Source organism: Citrus sinensis, chromosome 8, assembly GCF_022201045.2.
Source record: "Citrus sinensis cultivar Valencia sweet orange chromosome 8, DVS_A1.0, whole genome shotgun sequence".
Classification (NCBI taxonomy): Eukaryota; Viridiplantae; Streptophyta; class Magnoliopsida; order Sapindales; family Rutaceae; genus Citrus; species Citrus sinensis.
In genome coordinates, this window is record NC_068563.1 from 22,774,412 (window position 1) to 22,793,815 (window position 19,404).

Sequence of the window (19,404 nt, forward strand, 5' to 3'; positions counted from 1 at the left end):
TAAAATGTAAAATAGAGGGAGCCGTTTGTTATTTACCGATTCTACGGAAAATTCCGTCATACGTAAAATGAGATTCCGGAAATGCCCCTACTCCATTTAAAAGACCGAAACTTAGATTGCAATGACCTTCCTTCCTCTCCACCCCCATCTTCTGGTGATCTCTATAGCTTCAGTGTAATCTTTATAATTCCTTCTTTTTGATTCCCCTATTCAATTCTCTTATTATTCTTCCTTTTACAACAAAACGACGCGTCGTACACTCTCCTCACACCATGACTATCATGACCCCAGCTCCAATCGATGTACGTCTCCCATTCCCTCTCGGCTAAAAGAAAATAATAATTTTTAGTGGCAATTTTTTTATTTTTTTATTTTCAGTCTTGTTTTTGGTAATTATGGCTTTTGTTTTCGATGCCTAGGGTTTTTGGATTAACTTGTAAATTGGAAATGATGTGAAACGTGCATAGTGATTATTTAGGGTTTTTATTTTTTGTAGTGGATCCGACCACTTGCGTTTTTCTTTCATTTTCTAATATCTTATTTAATTTCTTTATAGCAACAAGAGGATGAGGAGATGCTCGTCCCACACTCTGATTTGGCCGACAATCACCAGCCCATGGAAGGTAGTCAGTCATTTGATCCTTTTTCTGTGAATTCTTATTATTTTTTTTTGAATTTCTTTGGTTTGCATTTTTTTAGTTGCCAATTGATTTTTAGGAAAGTTAGGAGTTGGTAATTTAACACATTGAGTGTATTTGAGCCTAGTTGGAGGGTTTAGACGGCTTGCAATAAGTGTAGATTCCAGTTTTAATGCTTGTATTTATGTTGCCATATGATTAGTTGTTGCTCAACCTGAAACTGCCAATGCTGTGGAGAATAATCAGCCATTGGATGATCCTCCATCGTCAAGATTTACATGGAGGATTGAGAACTTTTCTAGGTTGAATACGAAAAAGCACTATTCTGAGATTTTCATTGTTGGTGGCTTCAAATGGTATGTTGGTCACTTTTTGTCCTTTCTATGTCTCTGTTTATTTATTTATTTATCTTTTTATTTTTACTTTCCACAGAGAAAGATTGGTGGTCATTATTGTCTTTTTCCTCTCTGCTTTTGCAGGCGTGTGCTTATTTTTCCAAAAGGAAACAATGTGGACCATCTGTCAATGTATCTAGATGTTGCTGATTCATCAAGTTTACCATATGGTTGGAGTAGATATGCACAGTTTAGCTTGGCAGTGATTAATCAAATCCATTCCAAGTACTCGGTGAGAAAAGGTACCCTTAATATGGACCATGGATCGCAAAATGCTTTTAAGAAATCTTAATATATGAGGCAGTGCATGTTTATATTGGGCCTTTATGTATTTAACTAATGCGCTGGACTCTGTGTTTCTGCCTTAGAAGTATCATAGAGAGTAAAAGAGTCACTATCAAAGAATCTGAAAGTTATAATGAGAATTGTTTAGAAACTTTAATGTGTAAACATTTGTAGGTGATTGGAATTGCATTCTTAGTACGACTGTTATATGAATGTTGTAAGTGCATGGATACGAGTGTTGTCTTTCAAGCGGATATAGTGCCATAGTTTGATTGGGAAATGTGTGTCCTAAAAATCATAGATATATTTAACTTTAGTTTTTTTTTTTTAATTTCTGAATTTTTTTCCTTGTATGTTACATGTGATTCTCTTGTGGTATTATTAATTTTTAAATTTCGAGTAACATGTCAAGCATATTTAGATTATCCAAACTAATCTATGAAACTGTTATTTAATATGAAGATATTAGCAGGGAGTTTATTTGTTATTTATTAAAGATATGGAGTACCCTTCCGTCAAATGAATTTCAGGGTTAGGATACGTATTGAAATTGTTCATTATACACACTCTTCCTATCTCCCTGTCCTTTTGTGTTATGTTATTCTGTCATCACTGACTTGGTCTTGGAGGAAGACTGATGCCAAGTTATTTCTTTTAATATTACCTGCCCTGATGCAGATTTAATAATGTATTGTCATCATGGAACATGTGTTTCGGCTATCGTAAGTTGTATTGTGTCAACAAGAGTTTGTTACAGCCACATTTCCCATTAGTTTACTTGTTTGCTTAACCATGTACCCTTAGACAATCCACTCTTTGTATAACACCATTTTAGTGGTGAACATTCTGAGAGCAATATGTTGACTTGTGTCTAGCTTTATTTACAATAAATGTATAGTTTACTCCAGGCCTTCTGGTTACCCTTTTGACAATATTTTTGTAATTTGAATTTCTCAGATACACAACACCAATTCAATGCTCGAGAAAGTGATTGGGGTTTTACATCCTTTATGCCTCTTGGTGAACTCTATGACCCTAATAGAGGGTATCTTGTGAATGATACACTTATAGTTGAAGCAGAGGTTATTGTGCGTAGGGTTGTGGATTACTGGTCATATGACTCAAAAAAAGAGACTGGTTATGTTGGACTTAAGAATCAAGGGGCCACATGTTACATGAACTCTCTTCTCCAAACTCTATTTCACATTCCTTATTTTCGGAAGGTTAGCATTCCTGCTTCACCTTATGTTCTGGCTCACCTTGAGTTGACTGATTGGAGTTCCATAGAAGAATAACCAATGTCTTTGATTACACCTTTCAGGCTGTATACCATATGCCTACAACAGAAAATGATATGCCATCTGGTAGCATCCCATTGGCTCTGCAGAGTTTGTTTTACAAGCTCCAATACAGCGACAGCAGTGTTGCAACCAAGGAGCTGACCAAATCTTTTGGATGGGACACATATGACTCCTTCATGCAACATGATGTGCAAGAGCTTAATCGAGTTCTGTCTGAAAAACTTGAAGATAAAATGAAGGTAAGGGATTTCACAGCATTTGCTATGTTGAATAGACTGCAACTTTTAAAGTAAATCTAATTGGCATTTTTTAATTTCTTAATAGGGAACTGTTGTAGAGGGCACCATACAACAGTTGTTTGAAGGGCACCACATGAACTACATTGAGTGCATCAATGTAGATTACAAGTCAACAAGAAAAGAGTCATTTTATGGTACCTTTTTGATGTTTGTTACTTAGGTCTAAATAATTCCTTTTTTATCACACAATGTTATTTATCTATATGTGTCTGCAGACCTTCAGCTTGACGTCAAAGGCTGTCGTGATGTTTATGCTTCTTTCGATAAATATGTAGAAGTTGAACGTCTTGAGGGTGATAACAAGTATCATGCCGAGCAATATGGATTGCAGGTTAGTTGCTCTACCTATTTTCTGGTCTATGTAATTGTCTTACCTTTGTGGAGTTTCAAATGGAAAGTGGTCAATCAAAGCTAGAATGTTGTGTTTTGTGTTGCTTTGAATACGTTATGAAAGCAATTATGTCATTGTGTAATGCTTGTTACCATTTTTAGTTTATTCTTGATGCATTTTCTGTTTGTCTTCATATCCCATTTGTCAAATTATCTATTGATTGGTGTGTTTTAGGTCTGCCTTAGAATAGTTATTGCCTATGCTGAAAAATCAAGTTGTTTCCATATACTAAAAACATGGGGAGACTAGAAGCTTATTACTTCTTATGGTTACCTATTAATGTAAATAGTTATTTTCATGGCGTATACAGATCTAGTATGTATATGGCTGTATTGAGTTGAGTTTGGGGAATAAATGATCAAATCTGAAAATATATGGCAAAGCCTTTTTGCAAAACCTGCTATTTGTGTGAGAGGCGAAAATGCAAAAGCAAGCAATAATCTTAGAAACTCTCCATACCTGGTCACAAATTATCTGATCTCTGCAGAGAAATGTCAATACACAAGAATTCTTATTGGTCAAGCCTATTACTTAGTGTCAGCTTTGATATTTTTTTAATTATTATTTAGTCTAATGGCAATCCAACCCCTTGACCTCCTGTTTTTAATGTAAGAGATTTTACCATCTTAGCATTTCCAATTCCATACAGGCATTGCTCTATGCATTTTACTTTTTGTCTTTTTAAATCACTATATATGCATTTTACTTTTTGTCTTTTTAAATCACTATGTGCCATATTTCTATTCGTCATGAAAGCTTGAAAGTGTTCTATTTAGCTATTTTGAAGGATAAGAAGTTGATTCAGGAGCTCCGTTTGTTTCACTTGAGCAAAAGTGGAAAATGAAATTCTCCGAACAAAAAAGGAAGTCATTTTCTACATAATTTTTTGAGTGGATGTAAAACTTCTTACATTTCAGAGTAATTTTTATGCTGAAACAGAGACAAGGAAATATCATTTTTACCAAAAGTATTTTCTGTTCAATATTTTGCTTGGAAACAAAATTGAGCTTTGATTGGATCATCTGGTTATTTTCCCCTCCTATACCACCTGCTTTTTGCAAATTAAAATTGGCAACAAGAGTGAGATTATGATTAGAGAGACCCTACGATGGCCCAAAATACTCTTTCCATAAAATATGCAACATGACTGTCTGTTTTGTGCTGGAATAAGGCTTTTCTGAAGCAGGTTATAATTGAATAGGTTAGGTAGTTTTATTATGGAATATTTCATATGTTGCTTGGCTTTTGAACACGGACTTAACAACAATCATATGAAAAGCTTTCTTATTTCTCATGTTGGTCGACTGACTATATCTTGAAACTTGACATGGCTATTCAGGATGCTAAGAAAGGTGTGTTGTTCATTGACTTTCCCCCTGTCCTTCAACTTCAGCTAAAGCGATTTGAATATGATTTTATGCGGGATACCATGGTGAAGGTCAGTGCTTGATATCATTTTATAATCTGTGGAGCTTTTTTTGATATTTCCAGTCCATGTTAGCAAAATGGCTTCATAGAATCATGCACATGTGTAATCTTATAATTATTGGTTCAAATGTTTGTGATACATATCTTCTTGTTGTTTGTTTATTTTATTTTTTGTTGTCAATTGTTGCCTGAATTTAAATAATTACTTTTTGGTTTCATATAATCTGTTGTTGCTTCTTTATCTCTAGAAATTCTCATCAGTTATGATAATGATCCAGCTGCTTGGGTCATATCTAGATTTTTCCCTTCGATTGCATCATCTATAAAATGCATTATCTGCCTTTTAACTATGTTCTCTTGGAAACATAATGTTTTAAGTTTTGATAGAGAAGTGGATTCTCTATCTTGGACGTATAAATTTATTCCATAGTTATCTTTCTTCCTTGTAGCTGATAACTTGTTGCACTCTGATTCTATAGATTAATGACCGTTATGAGTTCCCTCTGCAACTTGACCTTGATCGAGAGAATGGCAAGTATTTGTCACCTGATGCTGACAGGAGTGTTCGCAACCTTTACACACTTCACAGGTACAAATGATAATATGCAATGGTAGAAGAATATTGAAGCACACCAATGAATTTTCTATTTTTTTGTGGTAATTACCTGGTTGAGTTGCGGGGTAATTTCATCAATATTTGAGTGTGTGATTTGTTGCTTTGTGGGTAGTCAAAAGATATGCAACTCTGTGGTTATCAAACCAATAATTAGTTCACCTGCTTTATTTTCCTTTGGTATTTCTTCTTGTTGGTGGAAATATATTGATGCCTCTTACCTTTGGCGAGGACCAATCTTTAATACCTGGCATTTTAGAATTTGACATTATTTATCTCTGTTGTTAATGTCTTTTTGTAGTCTACTTATGCATTCGAATTTGTATACAGTGTTTTGGTTCACAGTGGCGGGGTGCATGGTGGTCATTATTATGCCTTTATCAGACCGACTCTTTCTGATCAGTGGTATGCATCATCTTTCAAGATGTCTTGTTCACATGGTTTGCTTTTGAATCTGTGCGTGCACCTTCTTTCTGCATTGAATTACAAAGCAAGGTCAGGATTTGAGCACCAGGCATACTAGCATGCTCACTGATGTAGGTCTGGTTTGAAAATGTGTGATTTTAGAAAGTAGTCACGTAGAAATAGGATTTAAGGATTTAAGATTTGATTATGGCTTCAAACTACTTTCGTTAGATGTTGAAAAAAAGAACTGTGGCATAATTAAGTGGATATGAACTGAAATGTTCGAGGTAATCAGGAGTACTGCTAACTGTGTATGAGTTTGAGTTATCATAAGGAGAGAGCAAAGATTAAGAACTGGAGGAATATAACAGTAATTGGAGGGATTGAAAGAAAATGCTGGGAACCATTAAGAGATTCAGCTTAATTCTCCATTAGGCAACTCTGATGAATGATGATTATAGAAAACAAAGCATATCTATTTTTTATTCTTATCCTTGATATAACCAGCATTTCAATATTAGAGTTAAGATCTTAATTTGAAACCTAATCAACTAAAAAGACATGAGAAAGCAGGTCATCTTATACTTTATTAAATTACCAAAGTTCCCTAACATGAAGGAATTGCAGTTGGGCCCTTACATATTGGAGTACTCGTTACTCCTGAGCTAACTCTAAGAATGAAAAACTAATTTATTTTAAACTTATAATAATTCAATCTTTTTAATCATGAAATCTTGCAAATATTGATTGCCATCTGTATTTTGGCTGGGTAAAACACAAGTTGCTTACAGTTACCTAGAATTCGTGTTCTAGGGCTGTGTCTGTCAAAAGATATATTTGATTCTTTGTATTCATCTTGTGGGTACGAGTGTATTATTTTGTATTTTGAACAGCAGCATGTTGTGTCATCCATATTCTGAGCATGTTGTGTCATCCATATTCTGAGCATGTTGTTTCATCCATATTCTGTCTTGCTGCTTAACTGGGGGTTGCTAAGTTTACCTTTTATGGTACAGTAGTTGCTTTTCTTGGGCAAGATTTTACTTCTGACAGTTGCCAAAATAACTAGAGGAAGGCTGTTCCTCATGGCTTTTGCATGAGTTTAAGTTCTTAGTTCTTAGTTCTTAGAATATAGAGTTTTGAGTTCTAAGTTCTTAGAAACTACTGAAAAAATGTTCAACCCTTTGCTTTGAGTTCTATTGTTTAATTACCTGATGATTTGTTCATTATTTAGCAAAACAAATACTCAGTTTTGTATGTGTGTGTGTGTGTGTGCGCTCACTTGATTCATATGTCATTTATTGGATTATCATACTTGAGTGCCGTGTGTGAATTGAAGGATTGGGTTTTAAGGAGGTTCATTGCCTGAGACAATTTTGTGACTAAAAGGGGTTCAACTATCAGTTTTGTTATATAGTTCACTGTGTGATGCCAATTACAAGGATGCTAATAGATTTTTGTTGTCCACTGATAAATTTAGATCTCTTTATGGCAATTTAACATCAAACGACTGGGTATTTAAATTTTCCTATATGATTAATTAACTTACCGTTAACGTGGCGTGCTTTTGTGTAAAATACTGGATTGGTGATAGCCTGATATTAATACTATACATGACCAAGTATTGATTAAATTATACCATTGCTTTATTTTGCTTAAAAGTTTAGTGGATTTCAGGTATAAATTTGATGATGAAAGGGTAACAAAAGAAGATCTGAAAAGGGCACTAGAAGAGCAGTACGGTGGTGAAGAGGAGGTGACATTTCACATGAATTGTTTTAATAATTCTCTTCTTTTTTTAAATGCCATATACTAGTCTTGGTATATGATTTTACTTACTTTTCCTGCTTTTAATTTGACAGTTACCACAGACAAATCCGGGATTTAACAACACTCCTTTTAAATTTACCAAATATTCGAATGCATATATGCTGGTGTATATACGTGAAAGTGACAAGGACAAGATAATTTGTAATGTGGATGAGCAGGATATTGCAGAACACCTTCGTGTAAGATGTTACTCTTAAATCTATGTGGAGCTTGCATCCATCTGATTCAATATAACAAACTCTTAACTCGTTTTATATTGGTCACCTTTATGACATGAATAACAAGAAAAGTTAACATGGTGCTTCTGTACTTATTTAATGTAACTAACTGTACTGAATCAGAGTAGGTTGGCAACCTGAATAAACAAGCCTATTAATCAAGTTGTATATTGCTCTAGGTTAATTGAAAAACTAATTAGTTCTTAAAATAAGAGTGTACTTCTGGATGGTCCATATTAAAAACAATTTCAAACAGCCATCTCAGCTAGCTTGACTAACTAGTTTCGCTTTGTAGATTTTTGTATATAACCAAATTTTGAAATTTATGTCAGAAAAAGGAAAAACTTGAAATTGCGTTATTCTGGAAAATCGAGCCTAGGAATTAATAATTTATTACAGGAAAGGTTGAAAAAAGAGCAAGAAGAAAAAGAACACAAGAAGAAAGAGAAGGCAGAAGCACACCTTTATACCGTTATCAAGGTTGCCCTTTCAACCTCCGCTTATTGTTAAACAACTCATAGTTGACATTTACTACCTGGTTTATCGTATTTTTTATTAACTATATGACATTTCTAGGTTGCAAGGGATGATGACCTTTTGGAACAGATTGGAAAGGATATCTATTTTGATCTTGTGGATCATGACAAAGTTAGGAGTTTTCGTATTCAGAAGCAGATACCTTTCAACCTTTTCAAGGTACAATCACTGGGTTTTTCCTGTTTCCGAACAAATCTTGTCTGTCTATCAGCATTTGATGATGTTTTCATATCTGAGTATGCATTCTCTCTCTCTCTATATGTATGTCTTTTTGAAGATACTTGTATATTTGTTTGTTCTTTAGAGAGGAAAGGTCTTTCCTTGTTTAATTTTCCCATTCTTGGGACGGGATTGGTTGGATGGCGACTGATTATTAGTGCAAGTTATAGTGTACCCACTCCTGCACTGGTATTGCTTCTCAGTTGAAGAAGCTGACGTTTGATTTTGATTTCATTTCATAAGTTTTCGGGTCTGCTGTTGTTTAAATAGAACATTAGAACTGGAATTGTTGAAATTTGCATCATTATCTTGTTTTATATAAATTAATGAATCTGGCTACAGCAATTGGTACTGTTGCATTCAGATTTTTTAATTACTGTGCTTGGTTCCTGTTTCTCACATGAACTATACAGCAAACATGTTTTGTGGGAATTTGCGATATCTATATTCAATATTATGTTCTCTTGAGATTATATGATATTATATTGGTTCATTTGCTGTGAAATTTTTTTGAGAAAAGCCTTTTGCCATACATTTTTTTTTGTTGTTGGGGGGGGGGGGGGGGGAAATTTGTACATGTTTCGTAGGCTTTAATGACATTCTCTTTGAGCAACTCAATTTTTAATCATGCTCATGGCGTTGTTTTTGTTATATTTGAATCATGTTGTACTGATTCATTTGCAGTCAAATCTCAGTGTACAATTTGCCTTGATCTTGTGAAAGTCCTCTTCTGGTAAATTTTAGAGAAATTACCTGAACAATCTAGACTATTTGGATAAGTATTTGGTTTGAAGACTAATAATAATTTTCCCATGCTTTTGACTCCAAAAAATTAATCGATTTGACTGAAATGGAGCTGAAATACTTAATGGTCCTCCTTTGGAACTTCCAAATAATCCTTAGAACTGCTAAGATGTTCGAAACAGTGTTTGAAGCTTTGCCATGTGTATATCGAAGTCGTTACTATCCTTTTCTATTTCGATCTTTCTGTGCTGTACTGTTCAAGGATATTTGAGATTTTTTGCTTATATGAGTTTTTTCAATGCTTCAATGTTAGGATTAGTTACAAGTTCGAATTTCATACAAATTTATATTTTTTGGGAATTGGTTGGAATGTGCTCTTATCTATTAATCGGGTTTTGGTTCACACGACCTATTGCGGCAGGTGCTGTCTGCAGATTTACTCGTGTAAATTTGATTTTTTTCTCATCTAATGATTTCCTATGTTCTGAAGCATCAGCCCAACGTTTGGCGGAATCAAGTTTCATTTTGCAATGCCTTCATGAATTAGTGATTTTGCATTATGGTGTGTGCAGGAAGAGGTTGCCAAAGAGTTTGGTGTTCCGGTGCAATTTCAGCGCTTTTGGCTGTGGGCAAAGCGTCAAAACCATACATACCGTCCTAATAGGCCATTGACACATCTAGAAGAAACACAAACTGTTAGTAAATTCTGCTCGCTTTTCTCTGGTGCTATGGTTTCAAGGGCATTGTTGTACCCTATTGTATTCCATGTCTTCTATTTAAACTTTCCCCATTTAGTCTTGCATGCATTTTTAATCTTCCTCATAATTGTTAGATAAACAAGCTAGTAGTTATTGTGAATCTGATCAATGAGATTTGAGTTGTCCTTTTCTATTTTGTTAACTTTTTGGTGGTTGGGGATGTGAGGTATTTGCAAGAAATGGGGAATATTCTGGTTATGATAAGTATCATATTTTGTTGTGATTGTTTACGGTGTGTTTGTTATCCATTTGTATTTGTGTTTAACTTCACTTTGCCGTTTCACTTCATTTTCCCTCAAGAATATTTTGGGTCTTGTGGTGACATATTAGCAACAGTGAGCATCTTTCTGCTGTTACATTGCTAAATACATTTTTTTTATAGCTCTACTTTATTTCAGCCTCATTTGTATTACTGTCTGGTATGCGATCCTACTCTATGGCTCTTGCATATTAATACCCATATGTGTCATCATGTGTTTTTGTTGGAAGACTCGTTGAATCAGTCAGTTATATTCAGGTTCTGCAATGTCCATTGCGTTTTCTTTTTGCTCCTGCTTAGTATAAAGTGTGCGGTGTCCACTGCTTATGTATTATCCAGAAGTCTCATTTTTGCAGCATTGTAACTAACCATTGTGCACTCAGCGATGCCTCTTTCAGGAGTTACTGAATTTTGGAATTTTAAAAGTGTACAATGCCCGATCTTAAGTTCTTTTGTTTGTCTGTATTTTAGGTTGGACAGTTGAGGGAGGTGTCAAATAAGGTCCATAATGCAGAACTGAAGTTATTCTTAGAAGTAGAACGTGGACCGGTAATCTTATTTTTCAAACTTAGCCATCCAAATTCTTCCTTGAAGTACCTCTCCTTCCAGCATTTCTCATTTCTAGCTCTTCTTATTCAGGATTTACGCCCTATTGCTCCACCTGAGAAGACAAAGGAAGATATTTTGCTCTTCTTCAAGCTTTATGACCCTGAGAAAGAAGAGCTGCGGTACTTATTCTTCTTTTGTATATTCACTCAAATCTATGTGTGTATTTCTTTTCCATTTTTCTTCAATGGACAATCTGAAGAAGTTAATGTGAGAATTATTTTTCTATCAACAGTTATGTTGGAAGGCTTTTTGTGAAAAGTACTGGTAAGCCGATGGAATATTTGCCAAAACTAAATGAAATGGCTGGTTATGCTCCTGATGAAGAAATCGATCTATATGAGGTTTGTTCCTGTTGCTAAAATTTCTTTTCTAGTATCATTTCATGGTGAAGTATTGGTTGGATGGTGGTCAAGACTCAAGTCAAGATCAATTATTCCCATATTACCAGAGTCGCAAAAATGTTGGTTAGATGTAGGTGGTTGACACTCCAAAAAGGTTGATCTAGACATAATAATTTGAATTAGTGGTCCATTTATTTGAATTCAAAGTTGGAGCATGTGTACAATTGGTGGATCTACTGAGAATCTTTAGCTTTTTGTGATTTTGCTACTGTAGTTATGCTGAGACTTGAAGCAATGTATAACCCTGTGTTTAATCCTTTTTTTTTGGGCTCACTAGAAACACATTACCATCTGACCCTAAAGTAATAGATTTATATACTTGCTCATTTTCAATTTGAGAGTGGACATAAATTAGACATACAGTTGCTCACCCCCCTGGGGTATGTCTGGTACTGCTGATTCTCTGCTCTTCTTAGAATCTACTGGTTTGACTATCTATCCTTTGATTAGTTGGAGTTTGATTGGTATTTCGTTTTGATATTTTATGATATTCTTACAAATGTGGACTTTGAGGATTTGAGCCATGCAAGGGTTAAAATATCTGAGGAATGGTTTTCTTTGGTTCTTAAGTCCATTCTAGAGGTTTGATTGGACACTTAATGTGTTTAATAGAGTCACCATGTCATATTTACAATTTATGTTTCTATATGTTATTTGGAGGATGCTATCTCACCTTTTGTTATTGATGTTCAGGAAATTAAGTTTGAGCCCAGTGTAATGTGTGAGCCCATAGAAAAGAGATGCACGTTTCGAGCTAGCCAGGTACATGTTATGCATAAAATTCATAGTGATTTACATGGCTTTTGATAGAGTTTTAAAACATTTGCCGTCTCTGCTGCAGCTTGAAGATGGAGACATTATTTGCTTTCAAAAATCTACTCCAATTGAAGGTGTTGGTAAATTTCGCTATCCGGAAGTGCCTTCATTCTTGGACTATGTGCACAATCGCCAAGTATGCATCCTTGTTTCTTTTTATATCTGCTAACGCATCACTGTTGTATTGTTTTTGTCTTTTCCCTTCTGCTCTATACATACACTGTACTTTGTTTGAAAATTTTCTTGTCTCTGTACGGATTTCCCTGCTTGTGAAGCTTGATAGTAAATGCCATATGAGCCCTCTAAAATGCATTCGTAGCAGATGATACTTGCTGCTTGGAGGAAAGATTGGGTTCATGAGATTGGCTATGTATTGTTCTTGCTGGATTGTATTTTGGTGATTCTATGCACTAGTAGTATTTTTAAAGAGAGAACTGATCAGGATATAAAATGAAAGGTGTTCTTAAAGATAAATATGGTGTAGAGGTGGTGGTGTTCATGCTTTTTGATGACCATTTGAATACAATTTGTCAGAAGAGGGAGCACCATTAGAAATCAAAATAATACAACGTGGTTCTTGTTAGTTCAATTGGTAAGACCTCTTGGGGTGCTAGAAGAGGTTTGGGATTCGAATATGCTTACTCCATGGTTGTGGAGGGTTCTTATTTCATTTATGTGTATTGAAAAAGGATTACGATTATTGTTATTGTTATTTTAAGGAAGAATAATTAATGAATGTAAACGTTATGAAAATGTGTTTATTTTTTACAGTGGTTAATGCATATAACAAAATAATATAACATGAGTGATGTTAGTTCAATTGGTAGGACCTCCTGGGGTGGGGTGCCAGAAGAGTTCTGGGATTCAAATATGCTTACACCAAGGATGTGGAGGGGTTTCTTATTTCATTTATGTATATTGAAAAAGGATTAGGATTATTGCTATTGTTATTTTAAGAAAGAATAATTAATGAATGTAAATGTTATGAAAATCTGTTTATTTTTAACAATGGTTACTGCATATAACAAAATTAACCATCTCTAGGAATGTCTTTTGTTAAGGCACACTGACCTTCCTGCAGTGTGCAAAACTAGAAGCAAGTGATTTCTACCACATATTCGAAGAACTCTAAACTTCACAGATTGGAACTTTAAAGTTCTGAAGCTGAGAGAGCCTTGTTTGTTCTTTGTCACAGTACATTATTGTAAAAAGTAGCGTAGGGTTAAAAAGATACTATGATTTTTTTTTAAAAGCATAAATATTGATTCCTTTGGATTTCTGGGTCATTGAGATTGGTTTCAAATTAGATGAATTCTGTGCTTTTGTTTTTTCCTTTTAAATAATAGCTCGCCTTTCTTGCCTGAAGCTGTGCCATTTAGGTCATGCAGCCTGTTAGAATCTTGTCTTTGAATATTGATTGTAAGAGCTCAGTAATATTTTCAGTAATGTTTTGTGTGAAATTTCATATAATTTGCGTGGTTTTCATATTGATATTCTTGCTAATGGTACACTGATCATCAATATGCACCTGTTTGAATTAGCTCATAATTGAAATCGGTAAATGTTTGTGCAATTTCTCTGCCATAGGTGGTTCATTTTCGGTCTCTTGAAAAACCCAAGGAAGATGATTTCTGTCTAGAGATGTAAGTGCATAATTTTGGTTGACTTCGATCTATGTTGATTCTTGTTATTGGTGTCTTTATAGGTTGTGCATGGACCTAGCAAAGGACATGGTTAATTACATTGTATCTGATACTGTTATGTCTATTTTAAGGTCAAAGCTTTATACTTATGATGACGTTGTAGAAAGAGTAGCTCAGCAACTGGGTTTGGATGATCCATCTAAGATCAGGCTCACATCACACAACTGTTACTCTCAGCAACCTAAACCCCAACCCATTAAGTACCGTGGGGTTGATCATTTATCTGACATGCTGATCCACTACAACCAGGTAATTTCATGTTGTCTAATTTATTATGTAATTTGGGGGGTGGGGGAAGCAAAATTAATCTAATTCTCTTTCTCACCATGTTTTCGGACAGACTTCTGATGTATTATATTATGAAGTATTGGACATTCCACTTCCAGAATTACAATGTCTGAAAACACTCAAAGTCGCGTTTCATCATGCTACCAAGGATGAAGTGAGTATGCTGATCTTATTTTTCCAAATAATCTTAATGGTGGTGATATTGTGTATAGTAAACTAAAAACTTGGGCTAATTTGGTATCAGGTGAGCGTTCATACTATTAGACTACCAAAGCAGAGTACTGTAGGGGATGTGATTAATGATCTTAAAACAAAGGTACTTTATGGCTATATTCATGCTAAAGGCATGCAAATTTTTATGAATGGATGTGATTTGAGCACTCATTTCTTATTCACATTCCACTCATTTCTGATTCACATTAGTAATTAGTCAATCTGCTGTGTTCTGGAACAGGTGGAATTGTCACATCCTGATGCAGAACTTCGATTGCTGGAAGTTTTCTATCATAAGATCTATAAGGTCTGAAATTCTTTTGTTAGCTATCTGTATACTGATTAATATTCATCCTGATTGAAAAGTTATGTTGAACTGGAATCATTAACTTGGTTTATTTATGCAGATTTTTCCACTTAATGAAAAGATTGAGAATATAAATGATCAATACTGGACATTAAGGGCAGAAGAGGTCAGCGCCTTTTTTTCTTTCTTTCATGATGGCTAAGAAATACAAGGAAACCAATTACTTCTGTTATGAATGAGACATAGAATAAATGTTTCTTTTGTTCTTCCAGTTTTTTTATGAGCTCCCGTTTACCTGCAATTTCTATGATTTTAACGTCACAGATTCCAGAAGAAGAAAAAAATCTTGGTCCACATGATCGTCTAATTCATGTTTATCACTTTACAAAAGAGACAGCTCAGAACCAGATGGTAAATACCTCTCTAAGCTATGTAAATAGTGAATCTCAAATATTTCATTTATATCTCACCATCTTAACACTATCTCTATTCGGCAGCAAATTCAGAACTTCGGTGAACCGTTTTTCTTAGTTATACATGAAGGTGAGACTCTGCAAGAAATAAAAGTGCGAATACAGAGGAAACTGCAAGTTCCAGATGAAGAGTTTGCTAAGGTATATATCCCTTGGGTTTGTGTCTCATGTTCTACCTAAATAAAGTTTATTTCCCTTGGTTCGATTGGAAGTGGAAACGTTTTATTAATAAAGAGCGAGGACTGGATGAATGGTTACTTGTTTTACTAGAACTAGTTTTCTTGCATTTGTCCCATGTGCACTATTAGAACCCACCTTTCCGGCTTGTGAATGATCTGTGGTGTTCAATAAATTATATTCTTTACCACATTATTCAGTAAAGAAAGTTCCTATGCATTGCTGATTTTTCTTTCCAAAAAATAATATTATTCGTAGCTTATAGTTTTTCTTATTGGTGAATATCATCTGAGAAGACCCAATTTTGTTATTATATTTTCCATTTGCAGTGGAAGTTTGCATTCCTTTCTCTTGGTCGCCCAGAATACCTTCAGGACACGGACATTGTTTCCAGTCGTTTTCAGGTGCTGTATAGTGATTTTGATTTATCACTGTTTGAATCTTTGTTAAAGCATATGTTGAGAAGTCACTGATTTTCTGTCATTAATCCACAGAGAAGAGATGTTTATGGTGCTTGGGAGCAATATCTTGGATTGGAACACTCAGACAGTGCTCCTAAAAGGGCATATGCTGCTAACCAGGTATGGCTAATATGTCAATGTTGATTCTTGAAACTCTATATTTTTGGGTGATTATCAAGATGTTCAGGCTTTATTAGATTGGCGACCAAAGTGTCTCATTCTTGCTTATTAAGTTCTGCAGAGCTTATTATTGAACTTCTTTTGGTTGACTGTTTGCTACTGCCAAAGTGTGTGGTGTTCTTTGACCTATCCCCCGTTCCGCAAGAGTGCAAAATGAATGAAAAAATCGACTAGATATGTATTGACTGTCTATTGATACGTAATTGTAATGGTTGTTTTTCAGAATCGGCATACGTATGAGAAGCCAGTTAAAATCTACAATTAGGAAACATTTGAAGATGCATGAATTTCATTCATGGCTGTGGATTCAGTTGGTAAGCCTCAACACCAATTGATCTGTAAAAATGGGCAAAATGAAAAGGGATCGAGGCTATAAAGGTGAAAAGGGAAAGCATATGGTTGTTGACTTTATTGGGGTATTGTAATTCTTCTTCAGCTAGCTTGGATTGGGAGGACATTTCCCCTTTAGCAAATGTGTATCTATCTGCAAGTGTTGTCACAGATATATTTATAGGGTATAGTGGGTGATCCTTGTTTTCTTTTTTTCCCCTTTTTAATTAATCCTTGTTTCTTTATTTTCCTTTTTCATCATGTTTGCTTTCCTGATTTTTGTTTTCATGTAGATGGCTGATCAGCCACTGTTGTGAGCCTGTTTCCACACAGAGAGATATATATACATATTTTTTTGTATACGGAAGTTTACAGGCCCTGCATTTTCAATTGTCATTAGATAATATTAGTTGCCTTCTATTATTTTCTTTCTTTCTTTTTTTTTTTTTTTGGCGTTTTGATTACGTCCGCATTCTAAGATCATGCCAACAGGGTTAAAAGGACGAAAAGAGCATATACTCCAATTCATCCTTTTTTTGTTAATTTCCCTTTTAATGTTTTTCTCTTTTAACTGTCTCTGTGATTTTGAAATGCAGACATCTGCAGCTAAGCATAATTTTATCTATATAAGATAAAAAGAGTTACATCATTTGATGAAGCAAGGTATTGTGATTATAATAAGTAGAGAACGTGATCTCTTAATTTATTAAACTACAGCTCGAACTTGAGTTTTGCAATATTTGCGACATTTTGACATTGAAACAAAGAGAGTTCCATTGAGCTATAAAATGAGAGGGGTAAACCGGTCAATGCCCGTAATTGTATTAAAGTGAAATTGAAAACACAGGAACGAAAATGAAAAAAATAAAATAAAATTGAAGGACGCCTGATATCCACATATTATATTATTATTGATTTCTTCTTCTTCTTCTTCCTCTTCTTCTTCATTTGTTTGTAGCAAAGTATCCATCCATGGCTGCACTGTGTTTCTGCTCCCTGCAATTCCACCCTCTACTTTCAAAATCAAACACTTTGGTCCCTCAAATATTCGCTGCAAAATCAGAAACCGCAACTCTCTCCCGCTGCAGCATTTCAAAGCACAAAGAAAGAGTCATTAAACCACCACCCACCAAAATTAAAAAGCTGTTTCTGCATCCACTTCCAATTCCAATGTTGCTGCTCAGTAGGTTTGAATTTGATAGGCCTTTTGTTTTGGATACTCAAACTGTTCTTGCTACTATCAGCGTTTTTGTCGCCATAGCTCTCTCCCTTTTCCTCGGCTTCAAGGTTGTTCTCGTAGTATTAATAAATATTTTCATTTTCCTTTTATTTTAAATACCTATTTTCTCTATCATTTCAAGCATCTTACCCTTTGTTTCTTTTTCTTTGCAGGGAGACCCTGTTCCCTGTGACCGTTGTGCGGGAAATGGTAACTTCTATCACCCCATTATATTTTTATGGTTTTTGTGATTCATTCAATAGGAAAAGTGCAATATCTCTTTTTTATTTTGGGGATAATTTGGACTCTCTGTGTTGAACATAGGTGGTACAAAATGTGTATTCTGTAATGATGGTAAGATGAAGATAGAATCCGGATTGGTTGATTGTCGCGTCTGCAAGGGAGCAGGTTTTATTTCTGAAACAACAAAACTCGAGAGATTTCACATGAGTGTTGTGGATATGTGAAAATAAAAAGGAAATAAAATTAGTTAAATGAGATTATGTGGAGTGATATAGTGATGATACAGCAGTTTGTATGAAAATGTGTGCTTGTAGGAGTTTGTATGCACACTATTGTTCTTTTTAATAACGCTCTGCTTTCTTGGTGGTGCTACCCTATATCACTGAGATTGAATTAATTCATTTTGTTTTGGGTAACATAGCATTTGCAATTAGAGAATTGTGCAATTTTATTTTTTTTCCTCTCCCTCTTTTTAGCACTTGAAAATATTTTTTTTTTTGGTGGCTTGCTCGGAGTACTTTCACTTAAGCATTTTGGTATTTATATTTGTTAATATCATTCTGGTTACTGCTAGTATGAGCTCTATTAGACATTCTTTATGTGTGGGCATACAATTTGAATGGAACGTAGCTGTTTGATTTGAGTTCAAAGATTTATATATTTTATCAGGCTAATATCAATTTCACCCAAACACTGATTTAAAGTGATGCTCAATTTAGTCATTTTAAAATCAACATCCCTGATGATATATCAGATTACTTAGTTCTCTTAAATTTAAATACTTGTATATTAATTCCATCTACATTTATCTTTTTAGTGTTAAAAGAATTTCCTCTCTCTGTAGGATTGATACTCTGCAAGAAATGTGGAGGTTCTGGATATTCTAGACGTCTATGAGCTGTTGTTATCTACAGCCAGATATATTTTTGATCTGTAAGAAAAAAAATTACTGAAGCTTTAAATTCTTTTGTTCATATCATTGCTTTTCAACCCTTTCCACCTCCCGCTCTCAATTTTTCGCTTCTCTCACATCCAACTTATTATGTAATTGTGGTGCAGTGGAAATAACAAGAGTTGTAAATGCTGATGTAAAATTCTATTTGTTTAGATAATTGTATTACTCTTACAGCCGTCTCGTGCTGACCAAATATAATCCTCGAAGAAAAGAAAGTACTGAGTTTTCGTTGCTTCTTTTCTTTTCACTGAGATAGTAGTATATTATTGGTTACTTTTGCTGTGCCATCAAGAAACAGAAATCAGTATAATTGTAAATCACTGCAAAGATGGACTTACCTTTGAACAAGAATAATGGAAACAAATTCTGGCAAAATTTTATCCTCAAAAGGATGCCCTGATCATGTGGAGCATCAGTAAGGATAAAAGAACATTTACTCAGTACCTTTATTAAGAAATGTTGGAGCTTACAGTCTACGATATTCAAATGCCAAAATAACTTGTTCCATCTTTTCAACATTTACTCGGTACCTTTTAGTAAGAAATATTGGAGCTTACAGTTTGTGATATTCAAATACCAAAAATAGCTTGTTCCATCGTTCCTTTATTGTGCTATAGACAAATTAAGAACTTCAAAACAATTACTGGGTGCGAAACAGGAATTGTTATCCAAATCACCCTTTGTTTATTTGTTCCATCACAACATGTTT

The 19,404-nt window shown here is 34.6% G+C and overlaps 2 protein-coding genes across 3 annotated transcripts; both read left to right on the forward strand.

Annotated features, from left to right (window-relative positions):
- The first annotated feature begins 119 nt into the window (after positions 1–119).
- On the forward strand, positions 120–16,638 carry LOC102619247 (ubiquitin C-terminal hydrolase 13-like). The gene is made up of 32 exons (XM_006487752.4): positions 120–302; positions 557–623; positions 841–994; positions 1,118–1,275; positions 2,276–2,541; positions 2,640–2,858; positions 2,944–3,052; positions 3,134–3,249; positions 4,649–4,747; positions 5,217–5,326; positions 5,681–5,755; positions 7,433–7,511; positions 7,618–7,764; positions 8,203–8,283; positions 8,380–8,499; positions 9,876–9,998; positions 10,792–10,869; positions 10,960–11,048; positions 11,162–11,270; positions 12,024–12,092; positions 12,172–12,282; positions 13,734–13,789; positions 13,921–14,098; positions 14,190–14,291; positions 14,382–14,453; positions 14,592–14,657; positions 14,758–14,823; positions 14,982–15,068; positions 15,155–15,271; positions 15,637–15,711; positions 15,802–15,888; positions 16,172–16,638. The coding sequence occupies exons 1-32, from the start codon at positions 273–275 to the stop codon at positions 16,211–16,213; spliced, it is 3,357 nt and encodes a 1,118-aa protein (XP_006487815.2). The 5' UTR covers positions 120–272; the 3' UTR covers positions 16,214–16,638.
- Positions 16,639–16,780: 142 nt separating this feature from the next.
- On the forward strand, positions 16,781–18,946 carry LOC102619544 (protein SPA, chloroplastic). Of its 2 annotated transcripts, XM_052433009.1 has the most exons (5): positions 16,781–16,941; positions 17,237–17,565; positions 17,671–17,707; positions 17,822–17,905; positions 18,585–18,946. In XM_052433009.1, exons 1-5 carry the CDS (start codon positions 16,932–16,934, stop codon positions 18,635–18,637), a joined length of 513 nt encoding a protein of 170 aa, XP_052288969.1. In that variant the 5' UTR covers positions 16,781–16,931; the 3' UTR covers positions 18,638–18,946. The 2 variants fall into 2 exon arrangements, with proteins under 2 accessions (XP_052288969.1, XP_052288968.1); XM_052433008.1 differs by lacking the exon at positions 18,585–18,946 and having other exon boundaries at positions 17,822–18,239.
- Positions 18,947–19,404: the final 458 nt, after the last annotated feature.

Bases quoted from the DNA above. Each gene is read 5' to 3' on its own strand.
- LOC102619247 (XM_006487752.4), top strand. From the start codon at position 273: ATGACTATCATGACCCCAGCTCCAATCGAT. The intron at 7,512-7,617 runs GTGACATTTCAC...TTAATTTGACAG, and splicing joins AGTACGGTGGTGAAGAGGAG to TTACCACAGACAAATCCGGG. The intron at 15,712-15,801 runs GTGCTGTATAGT...ATTAATCCACAG, and splicing joins TTGTTTCCAGTCGTTTTCAG to AGAAGAGATGTTTATGGTGC.
- LOC102619544 (XM_052433008.1), top strand. The intron at 17,566-17,670 runs GTTGTTCTCGTA...TTTTCTTTGCAG, and splicing joins CCCTTTTCCTCGGCTTCAAG to GGAGACCCTGTTCCCTGTGA. The intron at 17,708-17,821 runs GTAACTTCTATC...TGTTGAACATAG, and splicing joins TGACCGTTGTGCGGGAAATG to GTGGTACAAAATGTGTATTC.